At 37.8% G+C, this 27,861-nt stretch overlaps 3 protein-coding genes across 8 annotated transcripts; 2 read left to right on the plus strand and 1 right to left on the minus strand.

Annotated features, from left to right (window-relative positions):
• Positions 1-2,079: 2,079 nt before the first annotated feature.
• Positions 2,080-13,865, plus strand: Muted (biogenesis of lysosome-related organelles complex 1 subunit 5). Of its 3 annotated transcripts, none has more exons than XM_067086087.1 (5): positions 2,080-2,335; positions 6,229-6,311; positions 8,343-8,417; positions 9,738-9,851; positions 10,288-13,865. In XM_067086087.1, the coding sequence occupies exons 1-5, from the start codon at positions 2,317-2,319 to the stop codon at positions 10,453-10,455; spliced, it is 459 nt and encodes a 152-aa protein (XP_066942188.1). In that variant the 5' UTR covers positions 2,080-2,316; the 3' UTR covers positions 10,456-13,865. The 3 variants fall into 3 exon arrangements, with proteins under 3 accessions (XP_066942188.1, XP_066942190.1, XP_066942189.1); XM_067086088.1 differs by having other exon boundaries at positions 2,315-2,519; XM_067086089.1 differs by lacking the exon at positions 6,229-6,311 and having other exon boundaries at positions 2,219-2,335.
• On the plus strand, positions 10,881-13,865 carry LOC136828238 (transmembrane protein 199). Its single transcript, XM_067086084.1, has one exon. It carries the CDS (start codon positions 10,881-10,883, stop codon positions 11,481-11,483), a length of 603 nt encoding a protein of 200 aa, XP_066942185.1. The 3' UTR covers positions 11,484-13,865.
• Positions 13,866-15,457: 1,592 nt separating this feature from the next.
• Positions 15,458-27,098, minus strand: LOC136828236 (low-density lipoprotein receptor-related protein 2-like). Of its 4 annotated transcripts, none has more exons than XM_067086081.1 (10): positions 26,870-27,098; positions 25,202-26,173; positions 24,836-25,057; positions 22,364-22,553; positions 21,815-21,981; positions 21,273-21,509; positions 21,039-21,086; positions 18,817-19,269; positions 18,022-18,150; positions 15,458-17,534 (listed from the first exon to the last, which is right to left on the minus strand). In XM_067086081.1, exons 5-10 carry the CDS (start codon positions 21,966-21,968, stop codon positions 15,652-15,654), a joined length of 2,904 nt encoding a protein of 967 aa, XP_066942182.1. In that variant the 5' UTR covers positions 21,969-21,981; positions 22,364-22,553; positions 24,836-25,057; positions 25,202-26,173; positions 26,870-27,098; the 3' UTR covers positions 15,458-15,651. The 4 variants fall into 4 exon arrangements, with proteins under 4 accessions (XP_066942182.1, XP_066942184.1, XP_066942183.1 ...); XM_067086083.1 differs by having other exon boundaries at positions 26,031-26,173; positions 26,870-27,024; XM_067086082.1 differs by having other exon boundaries at positions 25,649-26,173; positions 26,870-27,024.
• Positions 27,099-27,861: the final 763 nt, after the last annotated feature.

Here is a 27,861-nt window from a genome sequence, read left to right on the forward strand (position 1 = left end):
CTCTCATTCATCACTTTTCCATTCCTCTCTCTCTCTCTCTCTCTCATTCATCACTTTTCCATTCCTCTCTCTCTCTCTCTCTCTCTCTGTGTGTGTGTGTGTGTGTGTGTGTGTGTGGTTCTTTGATCGCTAAGATAGATAAAATGGATTTATATTCTTTTATTTCTGCTGTTAAGGAAAACAGACATAGTGAGGTCTAGGATGACATAACAGTAATTATAGGAAGGATTAACGAATCTCTTCTTCTTCTTCTTCTTCTTCTTCTTCTTCTTTAACTGATGGTAAAACTGATAAATTTTTTTGGATTCTTCTTCTTCTTCTTCTTCTTCTTCTTCTTCTTCTTCTTCTTCTTCTTCTTCTTCTTCTTCTTCTTCTTCTTCTTCTGTAACTGATGGAAAATATGAATAAAATTTTTGGATGATTTCCTAAGATTCTCAACTGATGCTTATCTTATCTGTATGGTCAACGCTTAGTTTATTTATTTGCATTTATTCGTTCTCGTTATTTGAATTTCACTTATCTTCGTCCCTCTCTGCTCTCTCTTTCTCTTACATGAATGTACGAAGTTATAAGAATAGAAGAAACTGCAAAATCAGATTTTTAAGCTGTTAAAATTTCAATCTTTTTATTTCTGCCTAACACCTAATTATTTAACTCACTAGTACTAATGAGACCGCATTCATGAAGAAGGCTTTACAACGAGATGATTAGAGACGGAGAAATGCTTCGACAACAAGAGAGAGAGAGAGAGAGAGAGAGAGAGAGAGAGAGAGAGAGCATACTGGTAAATCTTTCTGGCGAAAACCATCAGCAGATCTCTGTGCCGTTGACCACAGGAGTTCTCGGTTAAGGGGAGAAAGTGAAAAAGCATCTCTCGAGTGTTGGAGCGAAAAACGCAACGTCCTCAACTCTTATCTTCCAGTTGTCAGCGCCCAGCCTCTGGGCGAAGGCCTACCAGAATTCGTGTTTTTTTTTCTGAATTAGGTTCCTTTGTATAGAATAATTCAATTGAGAATGCTTGGATTATCTTACTGAGGGTTTTGTAGGATCAGCAGCTTCTTTCTCATCTTCCAGAAATTATTAGGAAATCTTCCCAAACTGTTTATTTGCTTTTCCTTGATCTGTCTCTTTGTTTTTAAACTCAAAATTATGACACTTTTTTTTTTTTTACTGAGATAAGCAATGATTGTAAACCGTAAGTTTTATCATGATTTAAGCCACATATGCAATGGCTGATTAAATTAAATATTAGTACTTGAACATCTAATGTATAACATTCCAGTGCTTTTTGGTGATATTAACAGTTATTCTACATCGCTTTACCGTGATAAGTTATTTTTACAGTTTCTGCTAATGTACAGATTTTTAAAAGTAGTCCCAAAGTATCGGTTTATAGACTGAATATGGCGTAAACGGGTTGACTGCTTTATTCTGCTCGAAAGTTCGGTAATATTAAATATGTTAAGAAGCTGGAACTAGAAGCGAATCACCTTGGTTTTTTCGTACTGGCCGCTATTAAAAGCTGTTGCGTAAGAATATCATTGTGTTATCTATTCACGAGCACGCACTGCCCAGGTACAATATCCCAGTCGCCTTTGTTCCGTGTGATCTCGAAGACATCACTGTTGGTAAGAAGGTGGTGTATTTCTGAAATTAAAACATCCCTGTTGATTTTTTTTTCATTCATCATTTATTGACGGAGTTTCCCTCAATCGCATGATTCACCAGCTTTCAGTTGGACGCACTTTCCCGGTGATTAGTTCGAGTTATCATCTTTTGGATATATTCAATAAGAGATTTACGCTCTACGGCTATTATGTAAGTTCTAAGCGGAAATTATATTGGCACATCTCAGCCGAGTTTTTGGTGCTTTATGAAGCTACGTTTTCTGAGTCATGCTGACTGGACCTTACGCCATAGGATAAAGTTTGACAACCAATTCCACCAACTATCCACAGTAAAAAAAAAGGTTTTAAAATTATATAATGTATATTTCATAAATCTTTCTGCAAAAAGCATATGATTCATTACTTGGGAATTAGTCGATTGAGAACGTACCCATCATATGACACTTGAGTTTATCCGATTACTTGATCGCCTTCCGTTAAGTTCTCATTTTGAATGCACTATATATAATATATTCTTAATTTAAGTATTTTAATATTATATTAATACATTTAATATCAATTTTAAATCAAAATTTAACCTATTATCGTCAGTTTTAGCAGCTTTTAAGTGACATTTTCGAGAAACAAAGTCAATCTCTATCATCCGGATGAAGATGACGCTCTCACAAGACCGTCGATGTAAACAAACATGGCAGCGGCGGCCAAAGGTGAGCTAACCTGTCACCGCTCCTCTTTAGTTTACCCTTAACCCCCGATATTTATTGGTGACAGTGTGATTTGATAAAATTTTAAGAGAATTTATAGCACTGTTTATCTTGTGTCTTTTTTCATCACCCAAAATCTATTGTTAAAACACTGCGAACATTTCTCATTGCATGGCCGCCTTCTGCTGTAAGCTGACGTTGTTCGAAAGATCTTAATAATATGTATATAATCTTTGTTGGAAAAAAGTGGTGCTTTTATTTCTCCGAACAGCTAATTTGTTATTGGGAGTGGTCGAATAACGGCAGTTTTTTGTTTGTTCCTGCACGATATACAAACGTCGGTCCTCTACATTAGGGAATTACTTTCAGCTGAGCTGGAAATAATTCCCTAATGTAAAGGACCTCAGGTTTTTATAATTAGGAGAAATACCATTTACTTTTAAAAATTGTGAATTTTTATTCTGTAGGAAGTATAGGTTAGGGACCAAGTGAATATGAACCGAAGTCATGTAGCTTATTTACCAGTAAAATTAGAAAGGTTTTCGTCCGTTACTATGTCCAACGGTTTATGTTTTAAGTGTGGTTTAAGTCCCTGGGAATTGTTTGCGAAGTCAAAGCACAAGGGCTTTATAAGCACATCTTTACCCTTATTTTTTTATAACCTCTGCCCATCTAGGCTGATATTTAGGCTACCTGCAATTTTCGGTAAAAGTTCGTTTCTGGTCTGAACTCCAGCACCACATGACAGACATATTTTTCGACAGTTTTCTTATTGTTTTCAGTTGTCCCATTCAAGATTTCAACTGGAAATCATTCGTTGTAAAGTTTCCAAAACTCATGGCCATAGGTACGTTTATGTGCAAAATGGGTGCTGTGTATAGTACCAGCCCCTGGGGATGTACGTAAAATGTAAAATAATGATGGTAAATATAAAAAATAACGGTAAATACCATGAACATAGCGTCTTACCTTGTTTTGGATGTTAATGTCTTAAACGACTAGGACCGGAGTACTTGATGGGATGTTTGGACCTGAAACGAACATTATCCCAATTTTCAACTAGTTAAAACTAGTCGAAGTAACTTTCGTAATTGTACAGAAGATCCCTGCAAGTAGATATTCTTTAGTAATGAATTTTTTTTAATAAATAGCCTAATATAAAAAAGGGTGTATGTGAAGCAGTTTCTGTAGACATTACTGAAGGCTCTTTGCAGCATCCCTTCGCCCCCTAGCTGCAACCCTTTTCTTCCCTTTTACTGTACCTCTCTTCATATTCTCCTTCTTCCATCTTCCTTTCCACCCTCTCCTAACAATTGATTCATAGTGCAGTTGCGAGGTTTTCCACCTGTTACACCTTTAAAACCTTTTTCTGTCAGTTTCCATTTCAGCACTGAATGACCTCATAGGTCCCAGCACCTTGGCCTTTGGCCTAAATCCTATGTTCTCTTCTATATGATGCAGTTTAGGTGAGATAATTTGAGAAGTTAACATAAATAATGTGAGAAATATACCATCTTTTGTTTAGATTTTTACCCAGAAAAGCTTTACGGAACGCCATGTTTAGTACCAGCCCCTTGGGGATGAATGTAAAACATAAACAAAAGACAGTAAGTTTCCCACGTTATTTTGATGGATTTCTCAAATTATCTCACTGGTACTGTATTATGTACACCCATTTTTATACTGTTTAGTCAAAAACTTTAATTAATAGACCATATCTCCATGTGGAGCTCTGCTGTAGAATTACCATAAATTGTTTTGCTTAAATATCTGTTTTTTCAATTTAAGTATAACTACCTTATCCATCTGACATATTAAATTCCTTTCCTCCACAAAAATTACAGAACTATTGCATTTTATATAGGAGTATCGTGCAGCAGCGCAAGTTGGGCAACAGTCATTTAACTTGATAACAAGATGGTTAACTGGTGGTTGTGGGAGGTGAGTTAGGGGGCACCCTTCACTCACCTGCCATTGCTGAGCACTTTTTTTTGTGTTTATGTTTTTGTGGTTTGTTTTTCTTTACTGTTTTGAATGAGAGAAAACAAGACCAGAGATATTGTGAGGGGCATGGGCATCCTTGTTGTCACATCACATACCCCTTAACTATTGATTCTTGCAAGTGTTGTTTGTTCTGCAGGGGTAGATCATACACCTGTACTTTCTCCCTGCAGGGAGTGAGCTGGTTGGTCTTCCTTTCCATTGGATCTTCGTTGGAGAAGTATGGTATGAAACAAAGAAAGATAGGAAGCATTTGCCAGCCTCACTGGGAGGGAACACTCCCTGTGTGATGCTGCCAAATCCGACCAGTTCCTTTGTCCCTGCTCGTGTTGTACCTCTTCCACTACCTGGTAGAAGTACTACTCTATTTCAGTCCCTGGGGATTACTTGCGGTAGGATTAATGCCTGCTGCTCTCTTTCAGGTGACAATTCAGGTGTTTTGGCAGGTGTCTCCCAGGTTGAGACACAGACCCAAGCTCCTTGATCACCCTCTACCATTCCTGTTAATCTTCCTGATGTTCCAGGTAAGCATTCATCATCCGTGAACTATCTGCAGACAATTTGATTATTCTCTGAACATTCCCTGAAGCTCATCTTATGGTACTTACTAAGTAGGGGGATACTCTTTTTAGTGGTGGTTCTTGTAGCAAACCCTCCTGCTAATGCAGCTCTGATGACAACATTACCTTCCTTGACCTGCCCGCCAGCATTGGATATGAGCAACCCATAATTCAGAAAAGGGGAGAAGCATCTCCGACACTCTTCTTCATCCTCTTCCTCCTCCTTGTTGAGCGTATCATTTTCTTCCTCTCCCTCAACTACTCCCTCTCTCATAGAAGGAAGAAGTCCCATAGGGCTTCGAGTGAGCTTCCTTCCCAGTTTCTGGGGGTTGCTGGCTCTCAAACACCTGTGGGTGATCTTATAGCTTCAGGCTGAGCCCACTTGGATATTGGAAGTGCTTCCAACTCATCCTCTCTTGCTCCTTTGGAAATTCTCGTGGTTGAGTCAGAGTAACCCATTTGCTCCATAAGTACCCAGTCCCTGGGCTGTATACATGGAGGGGATAGAGTCATCCCTACCTCCTGTCTGCCCGGAGACACTAAGTAGAGCACAAGCAGCCTGCTTCTGCTGCTTGTGTTAGATCAACCCCTTGAGGGAGGCATTGGACCTAGATCTCACAGTCAAGACCGTATCTCTGCTAGCCTTGCTGTCTGCAAAGTGTGTAGGCTCAGCAGTTGAATACCCTATCTTAGAACTTCACCTTGTAAGATGTGACTTCTTCTGTTCTCCCTTTTGGGGCCTCAAGCTATTTATCTGAACCTGTCTGCTTATGATTCTCCAAAATGTTAGCTGCCTTCAAACTTGTGCTCCTCTTTCTTATGGAAAGCTCTTGGTTTTCCCAAGTTTTCGTAGAGTGAGCATTCAGATATGTCTTACTGGTTCAGTGGGTCATCAACCTTGCATCCATATGCCATATTATACAGGAGGTTACTGTTCCCTGTCATGATTGGAAACATGCCAATCATGTGAGAGACTCCTCCCAAGTATGTAGTAAGTCTCCTACATAAAAAGCAGTGACTGTTATTTGTATATGAACAAATATAAGATTTTTAAAACAATTTGTATATTTCCTAGGAAAAAATTCTGGCATTTGACAGATGAGTGGGAGGTTCCTCTAACCCACCTCTTACCACCAATTAACCACCATGTTATCATGCTTCAACAGTTTCCAGCTTGGACTTGAGAATTTTCCCACATAAAAGGCTCTGGTTCATACAGTATATCTGGGAAATTAAGAAAAATACAAATTACTTTAGGAAATAGATATTCCCATGTTTTGGAAAGGATTAAGTTCACTACAACATAACCATACAAACACCTGATGTCTCTTTCAGATGTGAATGAGGTATTTTCAAGATTGTTTGACCATCGGCCATTTTTACGTGGTGAAATTGATTATTTTAAGAAGGAATTTGAGGTGAGTTGAGGTAACTGTAATAATCTGTTAGTTAAATATTTTGATTTGGTGTTTATAATAAGGTATAACATATTGTTTATTACTTTGTTTTTTCTGTAGGATGCTGATAATTGTATTTTTGTCCTAAGCATAGTATATACTGTAAGAGTAATTAATTTACAGTACTTTTCAGTATGTATAAAATCACTTTTCTTCCTATGATGATTTACTGATTGAATCACTTCTCGTTTCAAGAGAAAAATAATACAGTACAGTAGCTCTTTCTTCTAGAAATACAAACCATCATCTCTTAAATGTAGAAATATTCCTCAGTACAAGCGGGAAATGGTCACAAACGTAACACTAACAAGGTGGTTTTTTCAGTGTTAGGTGGGTGAGTGGCGAAGTCCCCTTCTCATGCCATAAACCAGCACTTTTTCTTCAACCTTTTCTAGTCAAGATATGTTGCTGCTCTCTGACTGAACATCAAGTTGGAGCTTCTTTCATTGTTTGTCATGTTTTATGTGTAATGTTTGCATCATTTTTCCAACATGGATTAGAACACACAAAGTGTGATGGATATAAGCAGGTGTGTTTTGCTGTAATATATCCTCTTTGTGTTTTCATAAAAGTATGTTGCTTGGTTTTACTAGACAGAGGAAGGTCAAAGGCATTCACCAGTGTCCTTTGATGGTGGGGGGAGTTATTCTTCACTTTTGACACTGATGAATCTTTTGGCTGTTTCCTCCCGTATTCCCTTCCCTGCCCTGTCTGTTCATTTCCCTCTGGTTGAGAAGTTACGTGGCTTAACTCTTTTAGTACTGCACTCAGATGGATGGGGTATCCCTCTCCTTCTCCTTCTCGCCTCAGTTTTTGGCAAAAACTCAGAACCTGTCAGCACTTGACAATAGAGTCAAAAGTTTCTCGATTCCCTCCCTCTAACCCTTTGATGATGTTAACCCAGACAAGATGCTGTTGTGCCTGGTCTAGCCATAAGATGCTACTTGAAAAGGGCCCAGTCTCTGCGACCAAAGTGTAGCCACCTTTTCATTAGTAAAGGCAAACCAGTAAGTTTCAGGAACACCCTTTCTTTGTCTCTGTGAGGTGAACAAAATAAGCTTATGATACCTCTTGCATAGTAAGACAACCTTTACCTCATCACCCTCAAGTCCCTCCTCCTAGTGACCTTTGGTCATTGCTCAGCTTGTGTAAGTCGGGGTGTAAGTGTGGAGTGAGTGAACTCACCTTCTTCCCATCTTCCTTCTGGAGTACATGCTGGAGTTGGACCTGGTACAAGTATCTATACTTAGAATACCCAGTCTTAGTATAGATCTTAAGATGTATTTCCCCTCTGCCCCTCTTTTGACAAGGTGGCAGGGTGGGCAAGGTAGAGTTTATTCTGAACTTGTCATATGGTGTAGGCCAGACTTAGCTGCCTACTGACTTGAATTCCTGTACAGGGGATTTCATGAGTCACCAGAATTATTTTCCTTACTAAGTTGGAGGTTACAGGAGTCCATGCATCCCCTGCCTGCATTTCCAACCAGGAGTATGACAATCCTGGGTAGGATTCAACTCCAGTCCGTTGTCAGAGATGGCCTCCCACCTAAGGAGTAAGTCTCCTGTGTAAAAGATGATGGTTTGTACTTCTGTAGGAACAGATAAGTTTTTAAGGTAATTTATATTTTTCCTTGATATATAAACCCAGAGCCCCTTTATTGTAATACCACCTCAACTACCCTGCTCTGCCCCAGTGGAAAATTGATTAGAGATGGAAAGTGAGTGAGGGATATTCTCCTACTTACCCCTCCCCCCATAACCACGAGTTAATGACCTTGTTTCCAAGTTCAACAACCATGCCGGCTCACATTGAGGATACTCCTTTATAAAAAGCTCTGGTTTTTGTACGTAGGAAAAATACAAATTACCTATTAAAAGTTTGTTGTTATATTTCATTCTCGTAGAATATTAATTTATGATAAAAATTTTTGTGCTTTCTGGTTAATCTATGCATTTGTGTATGAGTATCAATGCAGTTTAATTTGATTCTAGGAAAAACGAGGGGACAGAGAAGTTGAACAACTTTTTCGGTCTTTAGAGCTTATAACTGAAATCAAGGAAGGACAAGTAAGTGTGTTCATTTTTTAACAAGTACTGTAAAGTATTTTGATTTCATCTGTGCACTTAGTCAGCAGACCAAAAAAAATGATTCTCTAAAATTAACTCTACATTGAGGATTCCTTATCATTTAGCCAACAATGCATTCTCTTGTAGTAAAACTCCTCTGAAACATAATTAACAAATAATGAACTCAGAAGTTGACTCAAGAGTTGGAATATGGGAAAACTGTCAGACAGTACATTAAATCCTCTCTCTCTCTCTCTCTCTCTCTCTCTCTCTCTCTCTCTCTCTCTCTCTCTCTCTCTTTTGCCTGTGCTCCAGATTGTCACTCAAGATTGAGTATTCCCAAGGGAAATCTTCAGTACACTATGCACATTGTAGGGTTAAATAAGAGTTGACAAAAAATATTTCTATACTTTACAGTAGCTTTAAATATGCACTCAGCAATTTGAATGAAAAACTTATACACAAAACAAGAGGTAAATACTGTATATTATAAATAGTGAACATATCGAGGTTGGTTATAGTTCATCAAATGGTCTGGCCTTTCTGGGTTTAAAAAATAACATTGAGGTGAAAATCTTTTCAAACTGCTGTGCAGCCTGAAACTTCTCAAATTGATCCAGGTTCCAAAGTTGTTTTGGTTCTGTCTGTCATCCACTGAAAGACAGTTGCATGAAGTTATGCCCTGACCTTGTCCATGTTTTTTAATGCTCAGGATTTGAGAGCAAATATTAGCACTGGTCTTTTACAGATGACATTGGCAAAACAAATTACTACTAGTCAGATTATCTCCTCTCAAGCTCTTGAGTTCCCCTGACTCCCCCTTCGTTCTCATAACCTTTTTATCATTACCTTCTAGAGTGGAACTCTGGGGTACAAGTCATAATCTTACTAACAAGGTACCTGTATGTTTTTGTGACCTTTTGGTAATCCTAAAGACATTCCGATCATTCCACTCCTAATTCCAATGGTTTGTCTTGCTCCAGAGGCCCTAACTGTATGTTGTAGGACTGGTGAGAGTCCCTCTCCTAAGTAGTTACTCAGGTTGTCATCAAGTGATGGCTGTAAAAAACTTTTCTTTTATAAATCCATCACTTTACAAACATTTTCATGACCTTCAACCAGACCTTGCTCTCTCTTCTGCAGTAATTCAGGCAGTGCTCAATGATTTGACTACAATTGGATTCCAGATGTGCCTAAAACAAGGGAGGACTCCTCTTCTGCTTTTGAAGCTGGTGCACATTTAAAGCTGTTTTAAAGTGATGAGTTTGTGTGAAAAAGCCAGTTGTAATTTTAAAAATATTATATCCTTGATTGTTTTAGATTGAGAAAATTGTGGGATCATCAGATGACAATCTTCCGAGAACCATTGCAGATATCCAAGTAGCTCTGCATATGTGCGAAGATACCCTTGCCACTGATAAACAATTTAATACTGTAAGTAACTAAACATTTGTTGGTTTTGTTTGTAATGTGGCTGTTGATTTATGAGTAGGGTATCCTTTTTTTCACCAGCTATGGGAAGGTTTGAAAGAGTAATATACAGCATTTAAAGAAAAATTTAAATTTCAGTGATGCTTCACTGAGTTTTGGTGTGGAGTGCCCCAGATTATCAGAGGGGAGCTAAGAGTCCTTCAAGACTGAACACATGTTTGGAGCATTTTGTAATATATAATATTTATTGATGTCCATAAATGTACAGATTTTTCAAGGGGCTGTTTTTTAATCTTTGGTCTCATAGTTTGCATTGAAATATTAGAAGGTGCGTTCACTGAAATATTAGTTACAACTGATTGTAACTGGAAAGTACACATGTTTTTTCCATTTCTTCTATTGTGTTTTTTCATAAAGTTTTTTTATATATTTTCTACAGGAGGAACTGTTAGCCAAGAAAAGAGCTGATCGCAGTGCCCGGCTTGGAGCTGTACAGCGGGATGTGGATGAAAAACTAAAGTTGCTTGATGACACTTACAAAGAGAAGGAAAAGGCTATGAGGCTGCAGTTTGAGCAACTAGAGAAAAATGCCGGTTATGGGAAATGATTCGTTGTACTTGTTGCTTTCAGTACAGAATCATAGCTGAATAAGCATTTCAGAGCAGCCCAGTGTCATATAGTTTCTTAGACAAGTTCTGTGACTTTTGCCCCAAAAGTAGTGATCTTAGCATTATAATTGTATGAACCTTATATTAATTTAATCTCAGGTGCTTGTAAGTGTTTTTGTTTGTATCTCTGAAGGTTTAATTTCTTATTATTAAGTTATAATTCTTATCATAAATTCAACATATGTGTAAATAATTTCTGTACAAAAACGTACGACCTGGAAATCCTCTAGTATACGTTATTATTATTGCTAGTATCATAAGGCTGATATTGAAGCAATCTATTTGCAAGCAATCATAACTCTTCCTGTAAAGAAGTGCCAATATTTTAGAATAGATTTAGGCCTGTTAGGATTATATTTCAGTCATGGATCACATCACTGTCATTCCATCAAAGAGATTTGTTCAAATCTTACAAGAGCTCTGTACAACATTTGGAGCGCTGGACAGCATCAAAGACAAATTGTCTTCAAGTGGTAATTCCTACGGCGAGATAAAGCTCACAACCCAGGAAATCAAGTGGTGTCATCTCAAGATGAGAGAGAGGGGTATACCGGAAAGGGTGCATGAGCTCTTGGAAGAAAGCGAAGTTATTCTTCCCAAATACGAACCTCCGCCTAGAAACCCAGAACTTGAAGCCCGCATCCAAAAACTCCGAGCCGAACAGGAGAATCGGGAGTACAATAAAATGGTTGAATCCGTCTGTCTCAACAAGGGCAGTGCATATTTGGGTGACGTCTCAGAGGACTTAAAAAGTGTCAATAGACAGATTGTATCAGGTGCTCAGTACCTTCTCTCTATTGTTGGTACTTTCTTTGGCGTATTCATGGTCGTGGGGATGGCCACCCCAGATTACGGTATCCGAGCTCTCCTAGCTACCCTGTCAGCCCTTGTGGTTGGGCTTGCTGAAATTTACTTTATCATTAAGCATGATATTTGGGAAGAAGAGAGAAAGAAAAAACACAGTTAATTTTTTATGTCACCGCAAGTTGTCATCGCCTAACAAACTATATAGTCACATTCCTAGACTCTCATACAGATCAAAGGATATGCTCTAAATTGAGAGGTGAAAATTAGAGCAGTTTAAAGACAATAAAACAATCAAGCGGGAAGAAGCCAAAGGAATTTGTTGACTAATAAAAGGGCAAAAGCCGTACAGCTTGGAGTGGGAGAGATGATGCGGCCAAGAAACTTCAATACTCTACTTTCATTAGTACCCAAGGTATGGCCTTCAGTAAAGGATTGTGTCAGCAAGTAAGGTCATTTTTCTCTAACGATCTTATCGTGTTGTGTGCCAAGAGCTCATCTGGCAGGTATCCCTAGGGGAAAGGTTGAGTATATTACCTGGTAAGGATTAAATAAGCTCAGTACCCTACTTTGTTTTACTGACACTTCATAGGTTCTGGACAATATGGGACAATTTTGTCATTTCTGTAAAAATTATTCATTCTTCCTCTAATAAGAATTAATTATTATACTCTTGTTCTCCAGTTGTATGTGATTACAATCAGTTCAAGAAAAGCACAGGCACAGTATTTGTGATAACATTTTTTCCCCTTTATAGTGATAGCCAAGGTTATCATTGAACTCTTGTCTTTCCAACATGCCATGATAAATATGAAATTCACATAAAAAGTTCTCTTCTTCTAAAATCTCTGGCAAAGTACTCTTTAATTATTGGGTTAAAAAATTTACTACAAGTATATTATTCAAGACTTCCTTCAAGAGCTGATCATTTTTCTTTTAGAATTTTTGGACAATAAGAAAAGTTATTAATAATAACTTGTCTGGTGTTGAATACATTTGCCAGGCTCTTATCATGCTAGTATATTGTTTGTTGATAATTTGTCCACTTGCCAAATAGTGTTTTGTTTTTTCGTGATGATGAGAGAACTGGCACAGTGTTTTTAACCCTGTGTTACAAATAACATTGTGAACTGATAGTTCCTGACAAGTATGCCATTCAGATGGAAAACAAATTTATCTTTAAGAAAAGATTTGGCTTTATTGAAAACTGCTTGAAGTTTTTTCAGCAATTTTGAAATGATCTTATTCGGGTATCGGAATTTTGTTTGTGTTGCTGGGGTAAATACAGTTATGTGATTTCAGAGAGAATTTTGTATTTAGGGTTTGTTTTCAGTAACTACCAGCAGCGGGATGCATGCCAGTTATGATTAACAAATTATTTGTTCCCAAAAAATGTGCTGTAGCTTTTTCTATTGGTTCTTTATACTGTGAGCACCATTAGAATCGGATACTTACTTTTTACAGCCTCTTTTTTGAAGTTTTGTCATTACTGTACAAGGCCTGAACAGTTTGCAATGATTGCTTTACTTTTCTGTGGAAGGGATTGATAAAACATTTTCTTTTGGTAGTAAGCCTGGTCAGTTGTAATTCCTCTATCAGGACATAAAGGATGTATTACATATTTTATTTTTTCATGCTAGGCTGTTTAAAGGAAAATCACTTATAATTCAGTCAGTTGAAATTGGGTGATCAGCTAAAATATTAATGAGGCTTGTCATTTGTTAAGACTTCAGCAATATAATAGTAATTTGGACCACAGGATTTTTATAGGTCCACAACTAGAGTTATTTATTTAATAGCCATTGTGAATCCCTTAAAAAATTGAGCAACGTATGTTCCTTTTCATGGAAAGTACGCACCCGTATAAAGGATTAGATGCAGTGTTAACAAGATCTATACCAATCTCACTTTTGAAAGCAAGGGTTGCATTGTTAATGGTTTAATTTTTATGTGTAAGAGACTTACCATTCATAACTGTTTCAGGTATGTGAAATGCATTTCAAATCTGAGTATGCTGTTGATGAAGAGAGTCAGTTTTTGTAAAGTAAAGAAGCTCTCAAATGTGACTTCTTGAAACCTGGGGTTTCACATGCAAAGGTAATGTTTTACAGAACTTAATCTTTTCAGTCATTGCTAAAGAAGTTAGTGACATATTTAAGTGTACTGGAAGTCCACTCAACTCTTAGATAGCTGTCGTAAACTGCATACAAGTAGCTGGAACAGTGCTTACTAATCAGAGAAAAATGGTTGAACCGCATTGAACAAGGTTGGTTTCGTGTTCTTGACGTAAGGCATTTTCATATTGTAACTTTGTCCCTCACAGTCTCTGTTATTGTCATCAGACTTAGGTTAAGGTGATAATCTAACTCAGTGGTATTGTTACGACTACAGGCAGGCAGTTTTTGTGTTTACATATTTTGATTACTTCTAAGCATTCCAGAATTCTGTCTAGCTGTATTGTCGTTACCGAGTCGGCCAGTCTTTAGTTGATTTCCTCAGTTTGGTTCTTTGTGATTTATAGCAGAGAATTAAAATGCCAATATGTTCATTCGTTTGATTTTTCCTTGGCTGTCCGTACAACTGTCTGAGATTCAGGTAAGCCAGCTAATGACATTCTTCCATAGAATTCAAAATGCAGTACTTGTAGAATGCCTCATAATGTCCTCCTAAACTTCTCCATTATTATTATTTTTTAGGTAGTTTAACCAGACCATTGAGCCAAATACTTTCATAGGACTGACCAGAAGGCTTTGTCCTTGATAATAAAAGTAACACTTCAGCTTAACAGATATTTTGGGGGTCTGGCTTTCTGATTAGAAACAGTCTGTTAAGTAACAAAGACCCTCTATTGTTATCTGTACTTGAATAGTATTTAGATATCATACAGCTAAGAGCTAACTTGTACTTAACACTTAACATTCTATTTAAGAGATTTATTCAAAAGTGTATCACATCAAATATTGTAGCACAGCAAAAAATAACCATATTAATGTGGCTGATAAGTACAGAAGTCCATTAAGTTGAGGTCCATTGAGTTGAAGTGTTATATGTTTCCAAACCTTGTCATTTGCTGTTAGTCAAAATTTGGATATTTACATGAAATACATTCAACTTTTATTGTTGACTTGTAATCTCATCATCAGTTATCCTTGGTACCAAACAAGCATGACCTACTTGAAGTCGAAAATTAATTACTATATAAGGACTTCATTATTGTACAGTTTAAGACCAGTGATGGGGCCCCTTCCCTTTCAGCAAGTGCTCTATGTGTTACAGACTTGGTTCAAGATGGAAACAGCTCATGAAAGTGCGTGAATCCTAAGAAAACCTTACTTTTTATGCTTTTTATGCTTTGGGTGTATTGAAAATGATGTAAACTCCATTTTTATTGGGTTTTTCATCAAAAAACCTCCAAATTTTGATTATTCTGCCATTTTGGAGCCATATTTCTTCTGTCAGATAGGCGTACAACGTGTCATAACCCCAGAACATGTGTCATAAACCGGAAAATAATTTCTGATGAATATATTTGAAAAGAGTTGTAACCTCGGAACGTCGTAAGCGGACCCAGTCGTAAACCAGCGACTGCCTGATACTTTTTAAGTGTTCTCATTTTGACACTTAAACACATCCAGGTCTAAAGTAAAAAAATTGTGATGTTAGAAAGAAAAGTCTTCTTAATAGATTGTAGATCCCCGTAGGGGGCTATTGCTGTCAGTGCACCTCATGCAGTGCAATGTAGGCATTACTTGAGGGTCTTTGCAGCATCCCTTTGGCCCCTAGCTGCAACTGCTTTCATTCCTTTTACTGTACCTCCGTTCATATTCTCTTTCTTCCATCTTGCTGTCCACCCTCTCCTAACAGTTGATTCATAGCGTAACTGCAAGGTTTTTCTCCTGTTACACCTTTCAGACTTTTACTGTCAGTTTCCATTTCAGCACTGAATGGCCTTAGTTGCCCCAGTGCTTTGCATGTATGCCTAAAATCTATATAAATCAATACAAATGGGTTTTAGATAATGTCGCTAATACTTGATGAAAATGTTGTTGACCATTATAGAGAAGAGTAGCTTTATGTTTTAGGTATTTTGCTATTTCTTGTTATCTTTTGGACACGGTTTTGAATGAATCTTGTGGATTGATATGAATATTTATTTGCAGTTTTATAATTTTCATTGGTACATTTAACTTATACAATGACAAAGTCTCATTTAATTTAAGCATCACTTCGTAATGGTATGTTTTCACCTCTCAATTATGCAATTAGAGTTCTGTTTATATTATACCATAGGTATCATCATTTATCAATCTTTAAAAATGAGTTCATTTACACTATTTTGGTTTGTTTTTGCAATTGGCCTCATCATCTCCATCAGGGCAGTCTTCAACAATATTACAGACCAACTTGAGAGGAAGACACCTTCCAGACTTACACTGGAAAGAAGATTCTGGACATTTTACAGTACTACAATTCATCTCATCACTGTTGTCACCACAGTCATCCAAACCATTGCAAACAGTGTAATAAGATGTGCACTTTCCATTCTTACACTGGAATGTTGATTTTGGACATTTAAAACTACTGCAGTCCACCTCGTCGCTACCATCACCACAGTCGTCATAACCGTTGCAAACTTGGTAGTAAGTGATGCAGATGCCATTTTTGCAAGAAAAGGGTCTTGCAGGAGGGCAAGTAAATTCAGCGCAGTTTGCCTCATCACTTCCGTCAGCACAGTTGGTGAATCCATCACAGCGATAGAAGGCTCTGCGACACTCCCCCGACCCACACTTGAATGGACGGTAAAAGGGGCACTTGAGGTCCGAGCAGCTTTTTTCATCACTTCCGTCAAAGCACTGAGCATAACCGTCGCAGAATTTATACTTGTCCTTGCATTCTCCTGACTTGCAGTGAATGGCTTTATCCCAGCACTTTTTCTTGCATCCTTTTTCATCACTGCCATCTTTACAATCCACAGTGTACTTACTACAGCGAAAGCCATAACTGATGCACTCTCCTGAGTTGCACTTGAAGTATTTCTTTCTGCAAGGGTAAGCCTCACAGTTTAATTCATCGCTGCCATCGCGGCAGTCAGTTACCCCATCACACCGAGGGTAGTACATGCACTCACCAGAATTGCAACGGAAGTATTTTTTGGAAAAACAGGTAGCTCCATCACAGTCTTCCTCATCACTACCATCAGGGCAGTCACGATATCCATCACATGCCTCTCCCCAAGATGACAAACAATCCCCTGTTTTACATGTAAATTTGCATTGTGCCCCACAGTTCAGTTCATCACTGCCATCCGTACAATCTTGAATGCCATCACACTTATACTCATTGTCTTTGTAAAATGCATATGGGCATTCTCCAGAGTTGCATTTCTCTGCATAAATTGATGGGCAAGGCAAAGCCAAGCACTTACTTTCATCACTCTTGTCAACACAGTTGAAAACTCCATTGCATACATCTCCAGGTGAAATGCATTCCCCTGAAGAGCATTTAAGAGGCCTAGAGTCAGGGCAGTCAATAACGCCACAAGAGCTTTCATCGCTCCCGTCGACGCATTCCTCTCTACCATTGCATAAAACCTTCATGCCAAGACATTCCCCTGAATGGCACTTGAACTGTCCCTTGCTACATTTATAGTCTTTGCAGTCAGACTCATCTTTTCCATCCTCACAATCATTATATCCGTTACATAATTTTGTCTTACTTATACATTTACCGGAAGGGCAGAAGTAGCATTCCTGAGGTGAACAAATTTCAAGCTTTTCATCAGAGTCATCAGAGCAGTGACTGAACCCATCACAGACATCATCTTTGCTAATGCACTGGCCATTGTTGCACCTGAAGGAATGAACTGCAGGACACTGCAGATTGAGGCAATCTTCATCTGAGCCGTCAAAACAATTATTTACATTATCACAAACATTGTAATTGCTGATACATTCACCCGACTTGCACCTGAAGTTAGAACATTTGCAGGCTAGCTCATCTTCACCATTTCTGCAGTTGAGAGTGCCATCACATATACTGTAATGACTAATGCACTCACCAGATGCACAGAAATGCTGTCTATAGGGAGGACAGTCAGGTTGCTGTTGGCAGTATTCGTCAGAACCATCTGCACAGTCTTTTATTCCGTCACACGTATGTTTTATTTGAATACATCCCCCCGACTGACACTTGAACCATCCTTCACCACAGACACCTGGAAAGGCATTTGAATAGTCAGTTCAATTGAAAATTTATAGTGTTAAAAATTACAGTACTGTTCACATAAATGTACAGTGTATTTAATCTTTCTCTGCAAGTGGTTCCATAACTATAGTTCCACTCCTTGACTGTCATGCATCTTTCATGCTGAACTTGTATAATGTTAGTTTTTAAATGGAACTAATGCCCACATTTTGGGCTTCTTACAGAGACCACTCAACAATAGCTAATGGTTCTATTAAGCCCAGAAAGAGATAAAAGTTTTAAGATACCGTGCATGTAGCGTTTGCTGTCATGATTTAATGATGTGTCACCAGCAGTGTACGGAAGCAATTCATTTTAAGTATACTGTATACAGTAAATTCAGTTGTAATTAATGTTGCGGCTGGCGACGGCAACGGTCCCCTTGTGTGTAACTCATAACAGGTCATCAGTGACTCTACTCTCGCAGAGTTCATAACCGATGTGTAAGCTTTACTCACGTTTAGCGCAGGCTTCCTCAGACTCGTCATCTTTCAAAGGACAGTCAGGGGTTCCATCACAGACGCTGTAATCTAGAAGGCACATTGTTGGAATGCCTGAGCACTGAAAGTAGTTCCTGGCACAACATTCTGCAAAAACACAATAAAAGTAAGTATTTCAATATACTTTGGCTTTACTCAATGGTCAGAGTGAGAATCCTTACCTAGACGGACAAGTATCCTGCATAGTTTTTTTTTTTTAAATCTTGCATTTTTTAGATTTCTGTTTAAAATATTGCATTCTGATCATTTATTTGTTAAAAGACCAGATTTCATCCCAATAATAATATAGAAAAATTATAACATAACAATGATTGTTGATAGTAATAACTGTGGACCATCGTTAAGTTTAGATCCAATTTATATGAACTATAAGAGACTTAGGTTTTCCATGTATAAAATTCTGGTAGTGTATTATTCACAAGGCTGTGAATAATACACTACCAGACATTTCAGTAATATACAGTATCTTTTTTTCTGAAGCTGCCTTTTTGGATGAATTACTGTCTCAACAACATTGAAAATTTATCCTTGGATAGCAAACTTCATCAAGGGCATAAGGCTCTTGGTGTGGAAATAGTTGAAAATGCAATATCTTTCAATGTCATGAAGATCAAATTTGTTGGGAACCCACTTTCTAGAGATGAAAATAAAAATATGCACTTCACCAAACCCACTGACGAAAAATAAGGAATTCCGGATAACCGGTTAGGATTATCCTTTCCAAAGTTATGAGATGTTTTCTAGACAACTTACCTGAGAATGATTTTTGGAATTTATCAAGAACATCTCTGTTGGTCAACTGCTTCAGCAAAGAGCCAGCCACTGTCTTGATTTTACCACTTGCAAATGGCATAGACTCTGACTCATTTATAACGGGTTTTGCTATGCTTTTGGATTCATCAGGTTCCCTGGATTTTCTTATTTGATTTATCGAAGCTTCAAAATCGGTATAAAAAGCATCGTCGTAAAAGATATCATCGTACTCCTTTGCATAATAATCATAGCTATGGTAATAGGTATTACCAAAATTATAAGGACTGTTGTCAATTGGGTCTTCGTAAAAAGATGAGTAAAAATCATAGTCCGTATCAGGCGTAGGTTCAAAAATGTCCGGTTGGAAACAGTCTTGTTTCTTGCAGACTCCTTTGTCACAAATCTGTGTTGGCTTTCCACAATCATCATCCTTTGTGCACTTGCCACCTTCCTCTGCAATGATAGGAATATGGTTAGTACAAAATACAGAACTTTATATAAGCAGTTTTTATGTGGTCTTGATGCATATTTTGACCTTCAAGCTATTTTAACATTGCCTTGATGCAGCATGAAAATGTTGCTAATTATGAAGGTCTTGCAGTTCTATTATCTTTGTCTTAACAGAGTTATATTTCTCTGTACAGTAGTTATAGTTATCAATTTACCTTCTCAGTAAATTTTATCAGCACCATATTTTCATCATTACTCTAATTTGACTCCTAGGATAAATTTTCGTTATTGTTGCTGTAGTAGATAATTAATAGATAAAGTAACAGAACAGCCGAGAAGCAAATGCCAGATATTAATGGTACAGAAGGATTTTGCAATGTAATACGTATTTAGTACGAAGCACATCATCAAGCCAGATGGAGAAATGTAAAAATGGAGTTTTAGTGAAGGCAGGATCATAGAAAGTAACTGGGTTGCACCCTTCTTCAGTCTTAATATGTGCTTTTGCATATGCCGTATTTTTATCCTTGCACAACAGGACCTCTAATGAATAAAGAAGCAGGTTAACAGGATACCAGATGGTTTCTTAATCTGCATACTAGTCTTGTTTTCACTCTACCTTTATCGAACATAGATTAAAAAGGTGAACTATAATTTAGAGCAAATATTCTGTTTAAAACCGAGATGTAATATGGCACAATATTACTTTGCGTTTCTTGGTTTGGAAAGTGTTATGATTCCCTTGTAAGGTAGGACAAAGCTGTGCCTAAATAAGGTGCAGATAACCATTCTTTAGAAAGACAGTACAGAAATGCATGCCAGCAGCCATCTTGCAGTAACTGGCATTTACGAGGAAGTGGCCTGTATCTCAACTTACAATGAAATCACTAGAATATGTAGCACCTTTATTCTTTGAGGCATTTTATGCCCTCCAGAAGGAAGGACATTCCTTGTACTTCTATTAACACAGGAAAAAGGAACAAGCAGCCAGGTGATGTTGAGATCAGTACATCAGTATCATAAGAGGTATCGAATGTAGCAGTTGGGGTTACGTAAGATGCTCATGGTTTCAGAATAAAGGTAAACAGAGGAAGAGATTTTCAGCGCCTGAAATTCTGAGGAGCAAATAGGGAAGAGGGGGGGAAAAAGAAGTGTTATGGTGCATGGAGGAGAAAACCTGAGAACTGTTAGAACAATTTCTTTACCCTGGGGACACACTGGGTTGCAAAGCAGGTGTTGAGAGGTCAGTGACCAAAATATGAGTAACAGCAAGGATGCTGTGGAAAAAAATGGCTAAACTACTGAAAAATATGAGTACTGTTTCCCATTAATAAAAAGGCTAAAAATATAGGAACCTAGCATAAAGCCTGTACAGACCTACTTTGTGCAGCTGACATGCAGACACTGAATAGTGGGTAAACACTGGGAGCTCAAATGAGATGGTTTATATACAAGTTTTGAGAAAGGACGAGAAACATTCATTATGGTAGTAGTCATGGAAGTATTGCAGGACAGGAAGACCAGTAGAATGGTGCTGAAAAATCTTAGATGAAGTGCGTTGATGAAGGTCTCAAAGACCTAGACCAGAGGGTAAGTCAGGCAGGCAGTGAAGAGAGGGGATTAAATTCATTGCATCTAACCACATGCAAAGAAAATTTGGCATAAAAGTGTTCATAATGCTACTGATGATGATGGATTGTTTTACATTAAGAACATGAAACTCATGTTTCAGGATGTTTGCAAAACAAGAATGGTTTCACTAACATACTCACCTATACAAGGACCAACAGGGCCAGATTCCCCTGGACATGAACAGCCTCCTGCCAACAAAAATAATAATAATAATTCCAAAATTTACAATGGACTTGTAATATTTTCAGTAATTTCTTTTATTCCAAATATTCCTTCTACTGTACGTGAAATTTCTCGTTTTTGGAAGAGATGCAAATCGTGAGCTAATTTGTGTAAATACATTTACTGTATTCTGTTTTATTATTAGTATTTACCATCATTAATGATCTTTTTGATACTCGGTGCGAGATTCTTTAGGTCGTAATGGGAGTCCACAGACCAGTGACATAGTGGTGGCGGTGTTAATTTCACTCCAAGGGGAGTCAGCTGACTAAGCAGTTTATCAGGAACCTCAACATTTCCAATGGTAATGAGGCAGATGGTCGTATAAGTTAGCCCCAGGTCCAGCGTGCTGATCTTTTCCAGTGTTTCATTTCTTTTAGTCACTATAACTAAAAAAAGTATTCCATCAGTTTTCATTTTTTATGCTGCTGTCCAAAGGTAGCAACTGGTTTTAGGTCCCACTAATTTTTATCTTTGTCAGCAGGAAGCTTCGTCACAAAATTCCAGTTTGAAAACCATATCATTTTCATGATTATTCTCCTAAAAGTTTAGTTCAAAAGTAGGAAGCAAAGGTTGTAGCAGAACAAAGTTTGATAAGAAATGTAAAATGCACAGGGTTTCTCAAAGGATTTAAAGTTATTTCATAAATTCACTGACAGACAAAAAACTTTCATGTGGCATAATGCATACTTACACAGATTTCTAATCTTCTTTCTGAATACATCGTATTTGGAGTTTTGGAAAAGAATGCTTGATCCTGACTCAAGCCCTTCTCTGAGTTGGCACAGAGTCTTGTAAGGCCCCAGCATCACTTCAGTGAAATCAGGATTAATGATATACGGTTCCATAGATGGTGTGAAACTGTAGTGGAAGATTAGCGGTTAAACATACAGTCTTCTGTATCATACTGAGGTGCTGTATATTCTAGAGGATGGGTTTGTGAACTCGCCCCATGTATATATAAAATTAAAGTGAAATAAAAAAGACGACTTACTTTGTAGAGTCATCTTCACTTACTGAAAATAGTTAACTACTCTGTGATTTTCCTTAGTTTTCGCATGACCTTGACAAGTTAATTGTTCCCTGGTAAAACACTGTAACAGCAAAGACAATTCCAGATATCCATATGATTCAGTGTGTTCTAAATCTAATTATTCTGAGAGAATTCATGTCATTGACTCAACCCGATTCATAGATGCCCATTACTAATTACGAATCCTTTTTTCATTCTTTCAGCCCTTACCTCTCTCGTAGCGATTCCCAGATGAAGTTCTTGAGAAAGATGTCGTCTCTGTCCGCATAGTCATTGTAGATGTAATAGCTGAGGTCATGGTAAAAGTCGTTATCGTACTCATAAATGTATTCATCGTAGTACTCGTAGTAAGACCCCGACTGGGTGAGGAAGCTCACTGAACAGCCACATTCATCTGTGCCTAAGTTCGAGGAAAGAAAAGAAGAGGCCCATCAGAGAAGTTATAGCTCTCGTACGTACATGTCTGTCTGAAAGCTTTCTGTCCTCTGAAAAAAATTCTCCTGTGTCTGTCTCCTTTTACTAAGGTGATAACTGAATTTGTAACATATTGTGATCATTTTAATTCAGTGGAATGTGGAATGTAAACGGGTTGTTCTAATTCAGTGAAATTCTAATATACATATATATATATATATATATATATATATATATATATATATATATATATATATATATATATATATATATATATATATATATATATATATATATATATATATATATATATATATTGTAAGTGATATGTTGTTACTCATAACAATTCATATTTGGTCTTGTAGCACACATTGTTGTAATTTATGTATATTTGTATAACAATTATAATTTGTTTTCCAGATGATTAAAAGGTGTGTTTATCTGGTACCATAAAACCTTTTACGTTAACTGCCACCTTCCCAACTTCTGATTGTATGACAGTAATGATCTGCCGTGTAGATGAGGGTAGTGAGGAAGAACACAACACAGGCCTTAAGCCACCACCAAGTCCTAAGTCCTGGTCCTTGGATGTTGGTACTGTTTTGTGTACCAGGCATTTTTCCTGTGTATCTGTGAGATTGTTATTTGTTAAATTGTGTATTTTGTGTTTCTGTTATTCTGATTTCTTGCTTTCTCTACCTTATTATATACACTGTCATTTCAAGTTATTTAGTTTTTTTTTATTCATATGTCATAAGTTAGCTCAACAATTTGTACATTACCACCTCAGCTTCCATAGATGCTCCGAGCCTTAATCTTTTGATTCACCTACTCTGTGACACCTCATCTCGCGTCCCACCATCGTCCATTAAATTTACTCCCAAACACATAAGTAAATCAACTGCTTCCACTCTGCCATTACCTTATTAGTATTCATTGCTCCGTCTTCTGGGTTTCCAGTTACCCTCATGATTTTTTTCTTGCTCACATTTCAACCTCTTTCAGTAGTTTCTGCAATTTCTCTTTGCTGTTCCTTATCAGTATTGTATCATCTGAAATTATCAACCATCCACACACCATTTATGATTTATTCTTTTATCCCACATCTTACTCCTTGGGCTTCCAGCATCCCTCAATCGATGAAGATGTTAAACAACTGTGGAGACTTAATACACCTGTGTCTCAGACTACTTTCGCAGCAGTTATTCTCCACCCAATCCACATATTCTAACACAAGCTTTGCTCTAATAACTTTTTATGACACTCAGTTACTCATCTTCTATAATCCTGCACCCTCCACAGTCTCAACATTTGCCTCTATCACTTTTATTGTAAGTTTTCTCTCGGTTTATATATGTCATTTGTAGCTTTTTTCTTTACTTTTAAACTTCTAACATAGCTGTTTCATAACTGACACTTGATCCGCACACCTTTTTCATTGTCTAATTCCACAGTGCTTCCCTTATCAAGTCCCTTACTTCTCAATAAAATCCCCTGATATAGCAAGACAGTCTACTTTGCTGTTCTATTTTGGAACAATTATTCCTCTCACTCATTCTTTCAGGACCTCTTTTCATCCTGACATAGCTTGCAAACCCTGGTCAGACACTCAGTCACACTATCACAACCTCACCATAGCATCTCTGATGTAATCCCACCAATGTCTGGTGTTTGTCCACTCTTCAACCCTTTAATTTCCATCCCAGCGTCCTCATAACTTTTGCAAGCATTCTTGAACTTAAACTGACCTTTTCGCGTAAAGCATCCTTTAGCTCAAACCTCCACACTCAGCAAACCTTCAAGTGACGCAGGTCTGCATTCACCTCAGAAAACATTTCTCCATTTGGGTCTTTTATCTGGAGATCCATTCGCTCAGTAATCTTGCTCTCTGCAGTTACTTCCCATTAGAAAAAAAAAAATCTTAATCTCTCCAAAGTTTTTGCTCACATTCACCATTCTATTCTTTGTTCTTAGTTTCTTTCTTCCTAATACTTCCCTCTCGACCGCTATCCATCCTCCTGTTTACCTGTATGTGATATTCTCGTCTTTGATGTAGTTATACCAGAAATATGCTATTTTGCTTCAATAGTACAGTAACTCAATTCTGTATCCCGCGCCTTTGTTTTATTCCCTTTTCCTACTTTCCTGTATCCACAAGTGTTTCCTGCGGTGCCTATGAACGCATCAAGGAGTTTTTCACTCTTTCACTCCAGGAACTCACACCTACAGACAGTGCCATCCAAAAAAAAACAGAACCATCGTCCTTACTTGTCGGTTTAGGGGGGACACAGACCCTCCCGCATCCATTGGGGCAGCACAAATTGAGTGGGGGACAGTCAGCATCTTCCAAGCACTGTATCTCGCACTTGGCCGTGTCTCCAGTCAACGAGGCTTTATCCGGACACTCGGTGTTCGGATACAGATACTTTTGATCGTATCGGTAGCCTGGTGGATCGTAGTTCGGAACAGGTTCGACACTGTCCCACCACTCTGGTGCAGAGTGGAACTGGATTAGTGAATGAAGGCGGAAATAGTTCTTGCCTATGATATCATTTAAATGAGTTTATTTCAGGGGTATTCAATTATATATATCACTCAATGAAAATTGAAATCGATTATGGTAAACAATCTCACCTGAACAATCGATGAATCTAATCTGCTATGGCATATTTGATTTTATGCAAGCAAAGACATACATGTACATTCATTTTAGTCAGTTATTTCTCTTCCAACAATACAGTGATTCGTAAAATGCTTTGGTAATCAATAGTAGTTTCAGTAATGATAATAAGGATGGCTGCATCGTGCAAATTAATCTCATGTTGAGTCTTCTCAATTCTTAGTATGGCTCGCTTCTCTCCCACTTTAATATTGGCCAACAACTCGCCAGTGTTCGTATTACGGCAAAGAGAAATGTATGAACAGCTTTCATACAAGTTTTATTCCTTATACAAGGAAGAGTCATAAGAAAAACTGAGAAGAATCGGTATAAGATTTGTTCACACGATCCAGCCATCCTTTTGAACAGAAAATGCTAAATAATAATAATAATAATAATTCATTTTTCAATCTTTCACTTACATTCATCGCTCTGTCAACCTTCTCGTAAGTTGGTATCTGCTTCGTTTATTTTGAGATATACTGTATAGGCTATATATTTGTCCATGTGTGTGTGTGTGTGTATCAGTATACGTATCCCTGACAGACAGGAGAAGTGACTGGTTAATGGCTCATAGAATTTTCTGAACGCCTCCTCGTTCAGACTAAAAGTCTGAGAGGATCCAAAATGTGAATCTCAAAAGAAAAATGCAAAAGCTGGTAGTGAGTGCACTTTAGGACAATGGCACACATGATTTTTAATATGAGGGTGCTTGGTTCTAATTCTGCGAAGCGAGAGACAGCTTGTGGAAAAGCATTAGAGAAACTGTGCTGACAAGGAAGAGAGCGTGAGCGTAAAATATACAGGCGTTGGTGGGATTCATTTTTCAGCCGAGCAACATCTTCATGCGGACTCGCGGTTGAGAGCAAGAAACTTGTAGTGGTTCCTTCTTGAAAGTCGCGCGTATCTTGACAAGGGTCGCGTGGCACGACATTCTGGAGATATTTCTGTACAGGATAGAGGAAACAAACAAAATCGTCAAATTAGTACACAAGCAAATACGTTTGCATGCATCAAGCACGCACACACGCGCCCGCGCATTGATTTGAAATCCGCTCATCTGTTGCTGTTTAAAGCAAGAGCATCTTTCAATTTGTACGAAATATGTGCAGTCACACGGTACCAAAGGCATTTTGATAAGACGAATATGTCTACATTGCACCTTTATTAAGTCAGTTGAAATGTTAAATTAAGTTACCGTGGATCCCAAAATCAAATGACAAATGTTTTGAAGGGTCAACAGTCCTCGAAAAAAATCCCTAATTTTCATTTAAGCTGGGCATTTTATGGAAATACAATGGCAATGCACTGAATGAACGTAACTTCTTGGTTTTGTAACACAGTATTTTGGGTACTGGTTCCCTGAGACCAGTTGGAAATCCAGATATAGTAAAGATATAAAGAATTTCTCAATCCCTGAGCATAGGTTTGAATTGGTGCTTGAGGGAGACATTTTTTCATCCGGCTGAAGGGTGACTGGTGGGGTTTAGTACTAAAGAAAATTAATTTGAAAACATTTTTGCTTAACGAGCAGCTTCGGGAGTCTATTCCTGTGTTATGTAGTACGATAACATTAGACAGAAATTGACATGATAAATAAAGGAGACTGAGAGATTGGAAAGTTTTGTTAACGTAGAATATACCTTACGAATGTCGTGACGGCTGGACTGCCGGTGTTTCTCTCGTCAGGAGCTAGAAGCGACTTGAATTAGCAGTCCCTGGCAGTTAACAATACAGCTATGATATGACGTGTCAGGTAACTATAACAGATGTTTTTCAGCAGGTGTGGGCGTATAGATAAGCAGGCGTAAGGTCTCAACATTGTGCAGGTGTTGCGATCGTGCTCAAAATGACGTTTTGTAAAATTCTGTTGCGACACGTCATAATGCTCTGGAGTGGATAACTGAAACATAGTATATACGTCAACAACACCTGCTAGAGTACTCATACATATATACATACATACATATATACATTGTTCCATGGACATATACTGCTCCGTTAACCTAATCTGCAATGGAAAGAGAAACCCACAAGATTACTGTATATAACTTGTTTACTTGTAAATATTTACATATTACTTGAATCTCGAGTACTTTCAGGTCCTAACTGTGACCCTTTTCAAGAGATGTGAAGGTGGTCAGGCTGGTTCAAGGCCCAGTAATCTTCTGGAACTTCTTCTCCCTGTGCTGTTATTTATATGATGGCTATCCTGGAAACCAGGACAGCCATCATATAAATGACAGCATAGGGAGAATAAGTTCCAGAAGATTACTGGGCCTTGAACCAACCTGACCACCTTCACATCTCATGAAAAATGGTCACAGTTAGGACCTGAAAGTACTCGAGATTCAAGTAATATGTAAATATTTACAAGTAAATAAGTTATACACAGGAATCTTCTGGGTTTCTCCTTCCATCTTCAGAAGAAAACTGAAAGAGGTTTTTGTTTGATTAATCTGCAATGTTCAAGTTAACTGGTGAAGCCTTTTCGTCTATGCCTCGTGTATCTCTCTGTTGTCACTGATTTAACTACCAGAAAAGTACAAAAAATCATCTTCCTTCTGGCAATTGCACAAACAACACTGCGAGCCTTTCCATAACAAGAAAATTTGTTACTGTGTACGTTTACGGT

This window comes from Macrobrachium rosenbergii, chromosome 42, assembly GCF_040412425.1.
Source record: "Macrobrachium rosenbergii isolate ZJJX-2024 chromosome 42, ASM4041242v1, whole genome shotgun sequence".
NCBI classification, from domain to species: Eukaryota; Metazoa; Arthropoda; class Malacostraca; order Decapoda; family Palaemonidae; genus Macrobrachium; species Macrobrachium rosenbergii.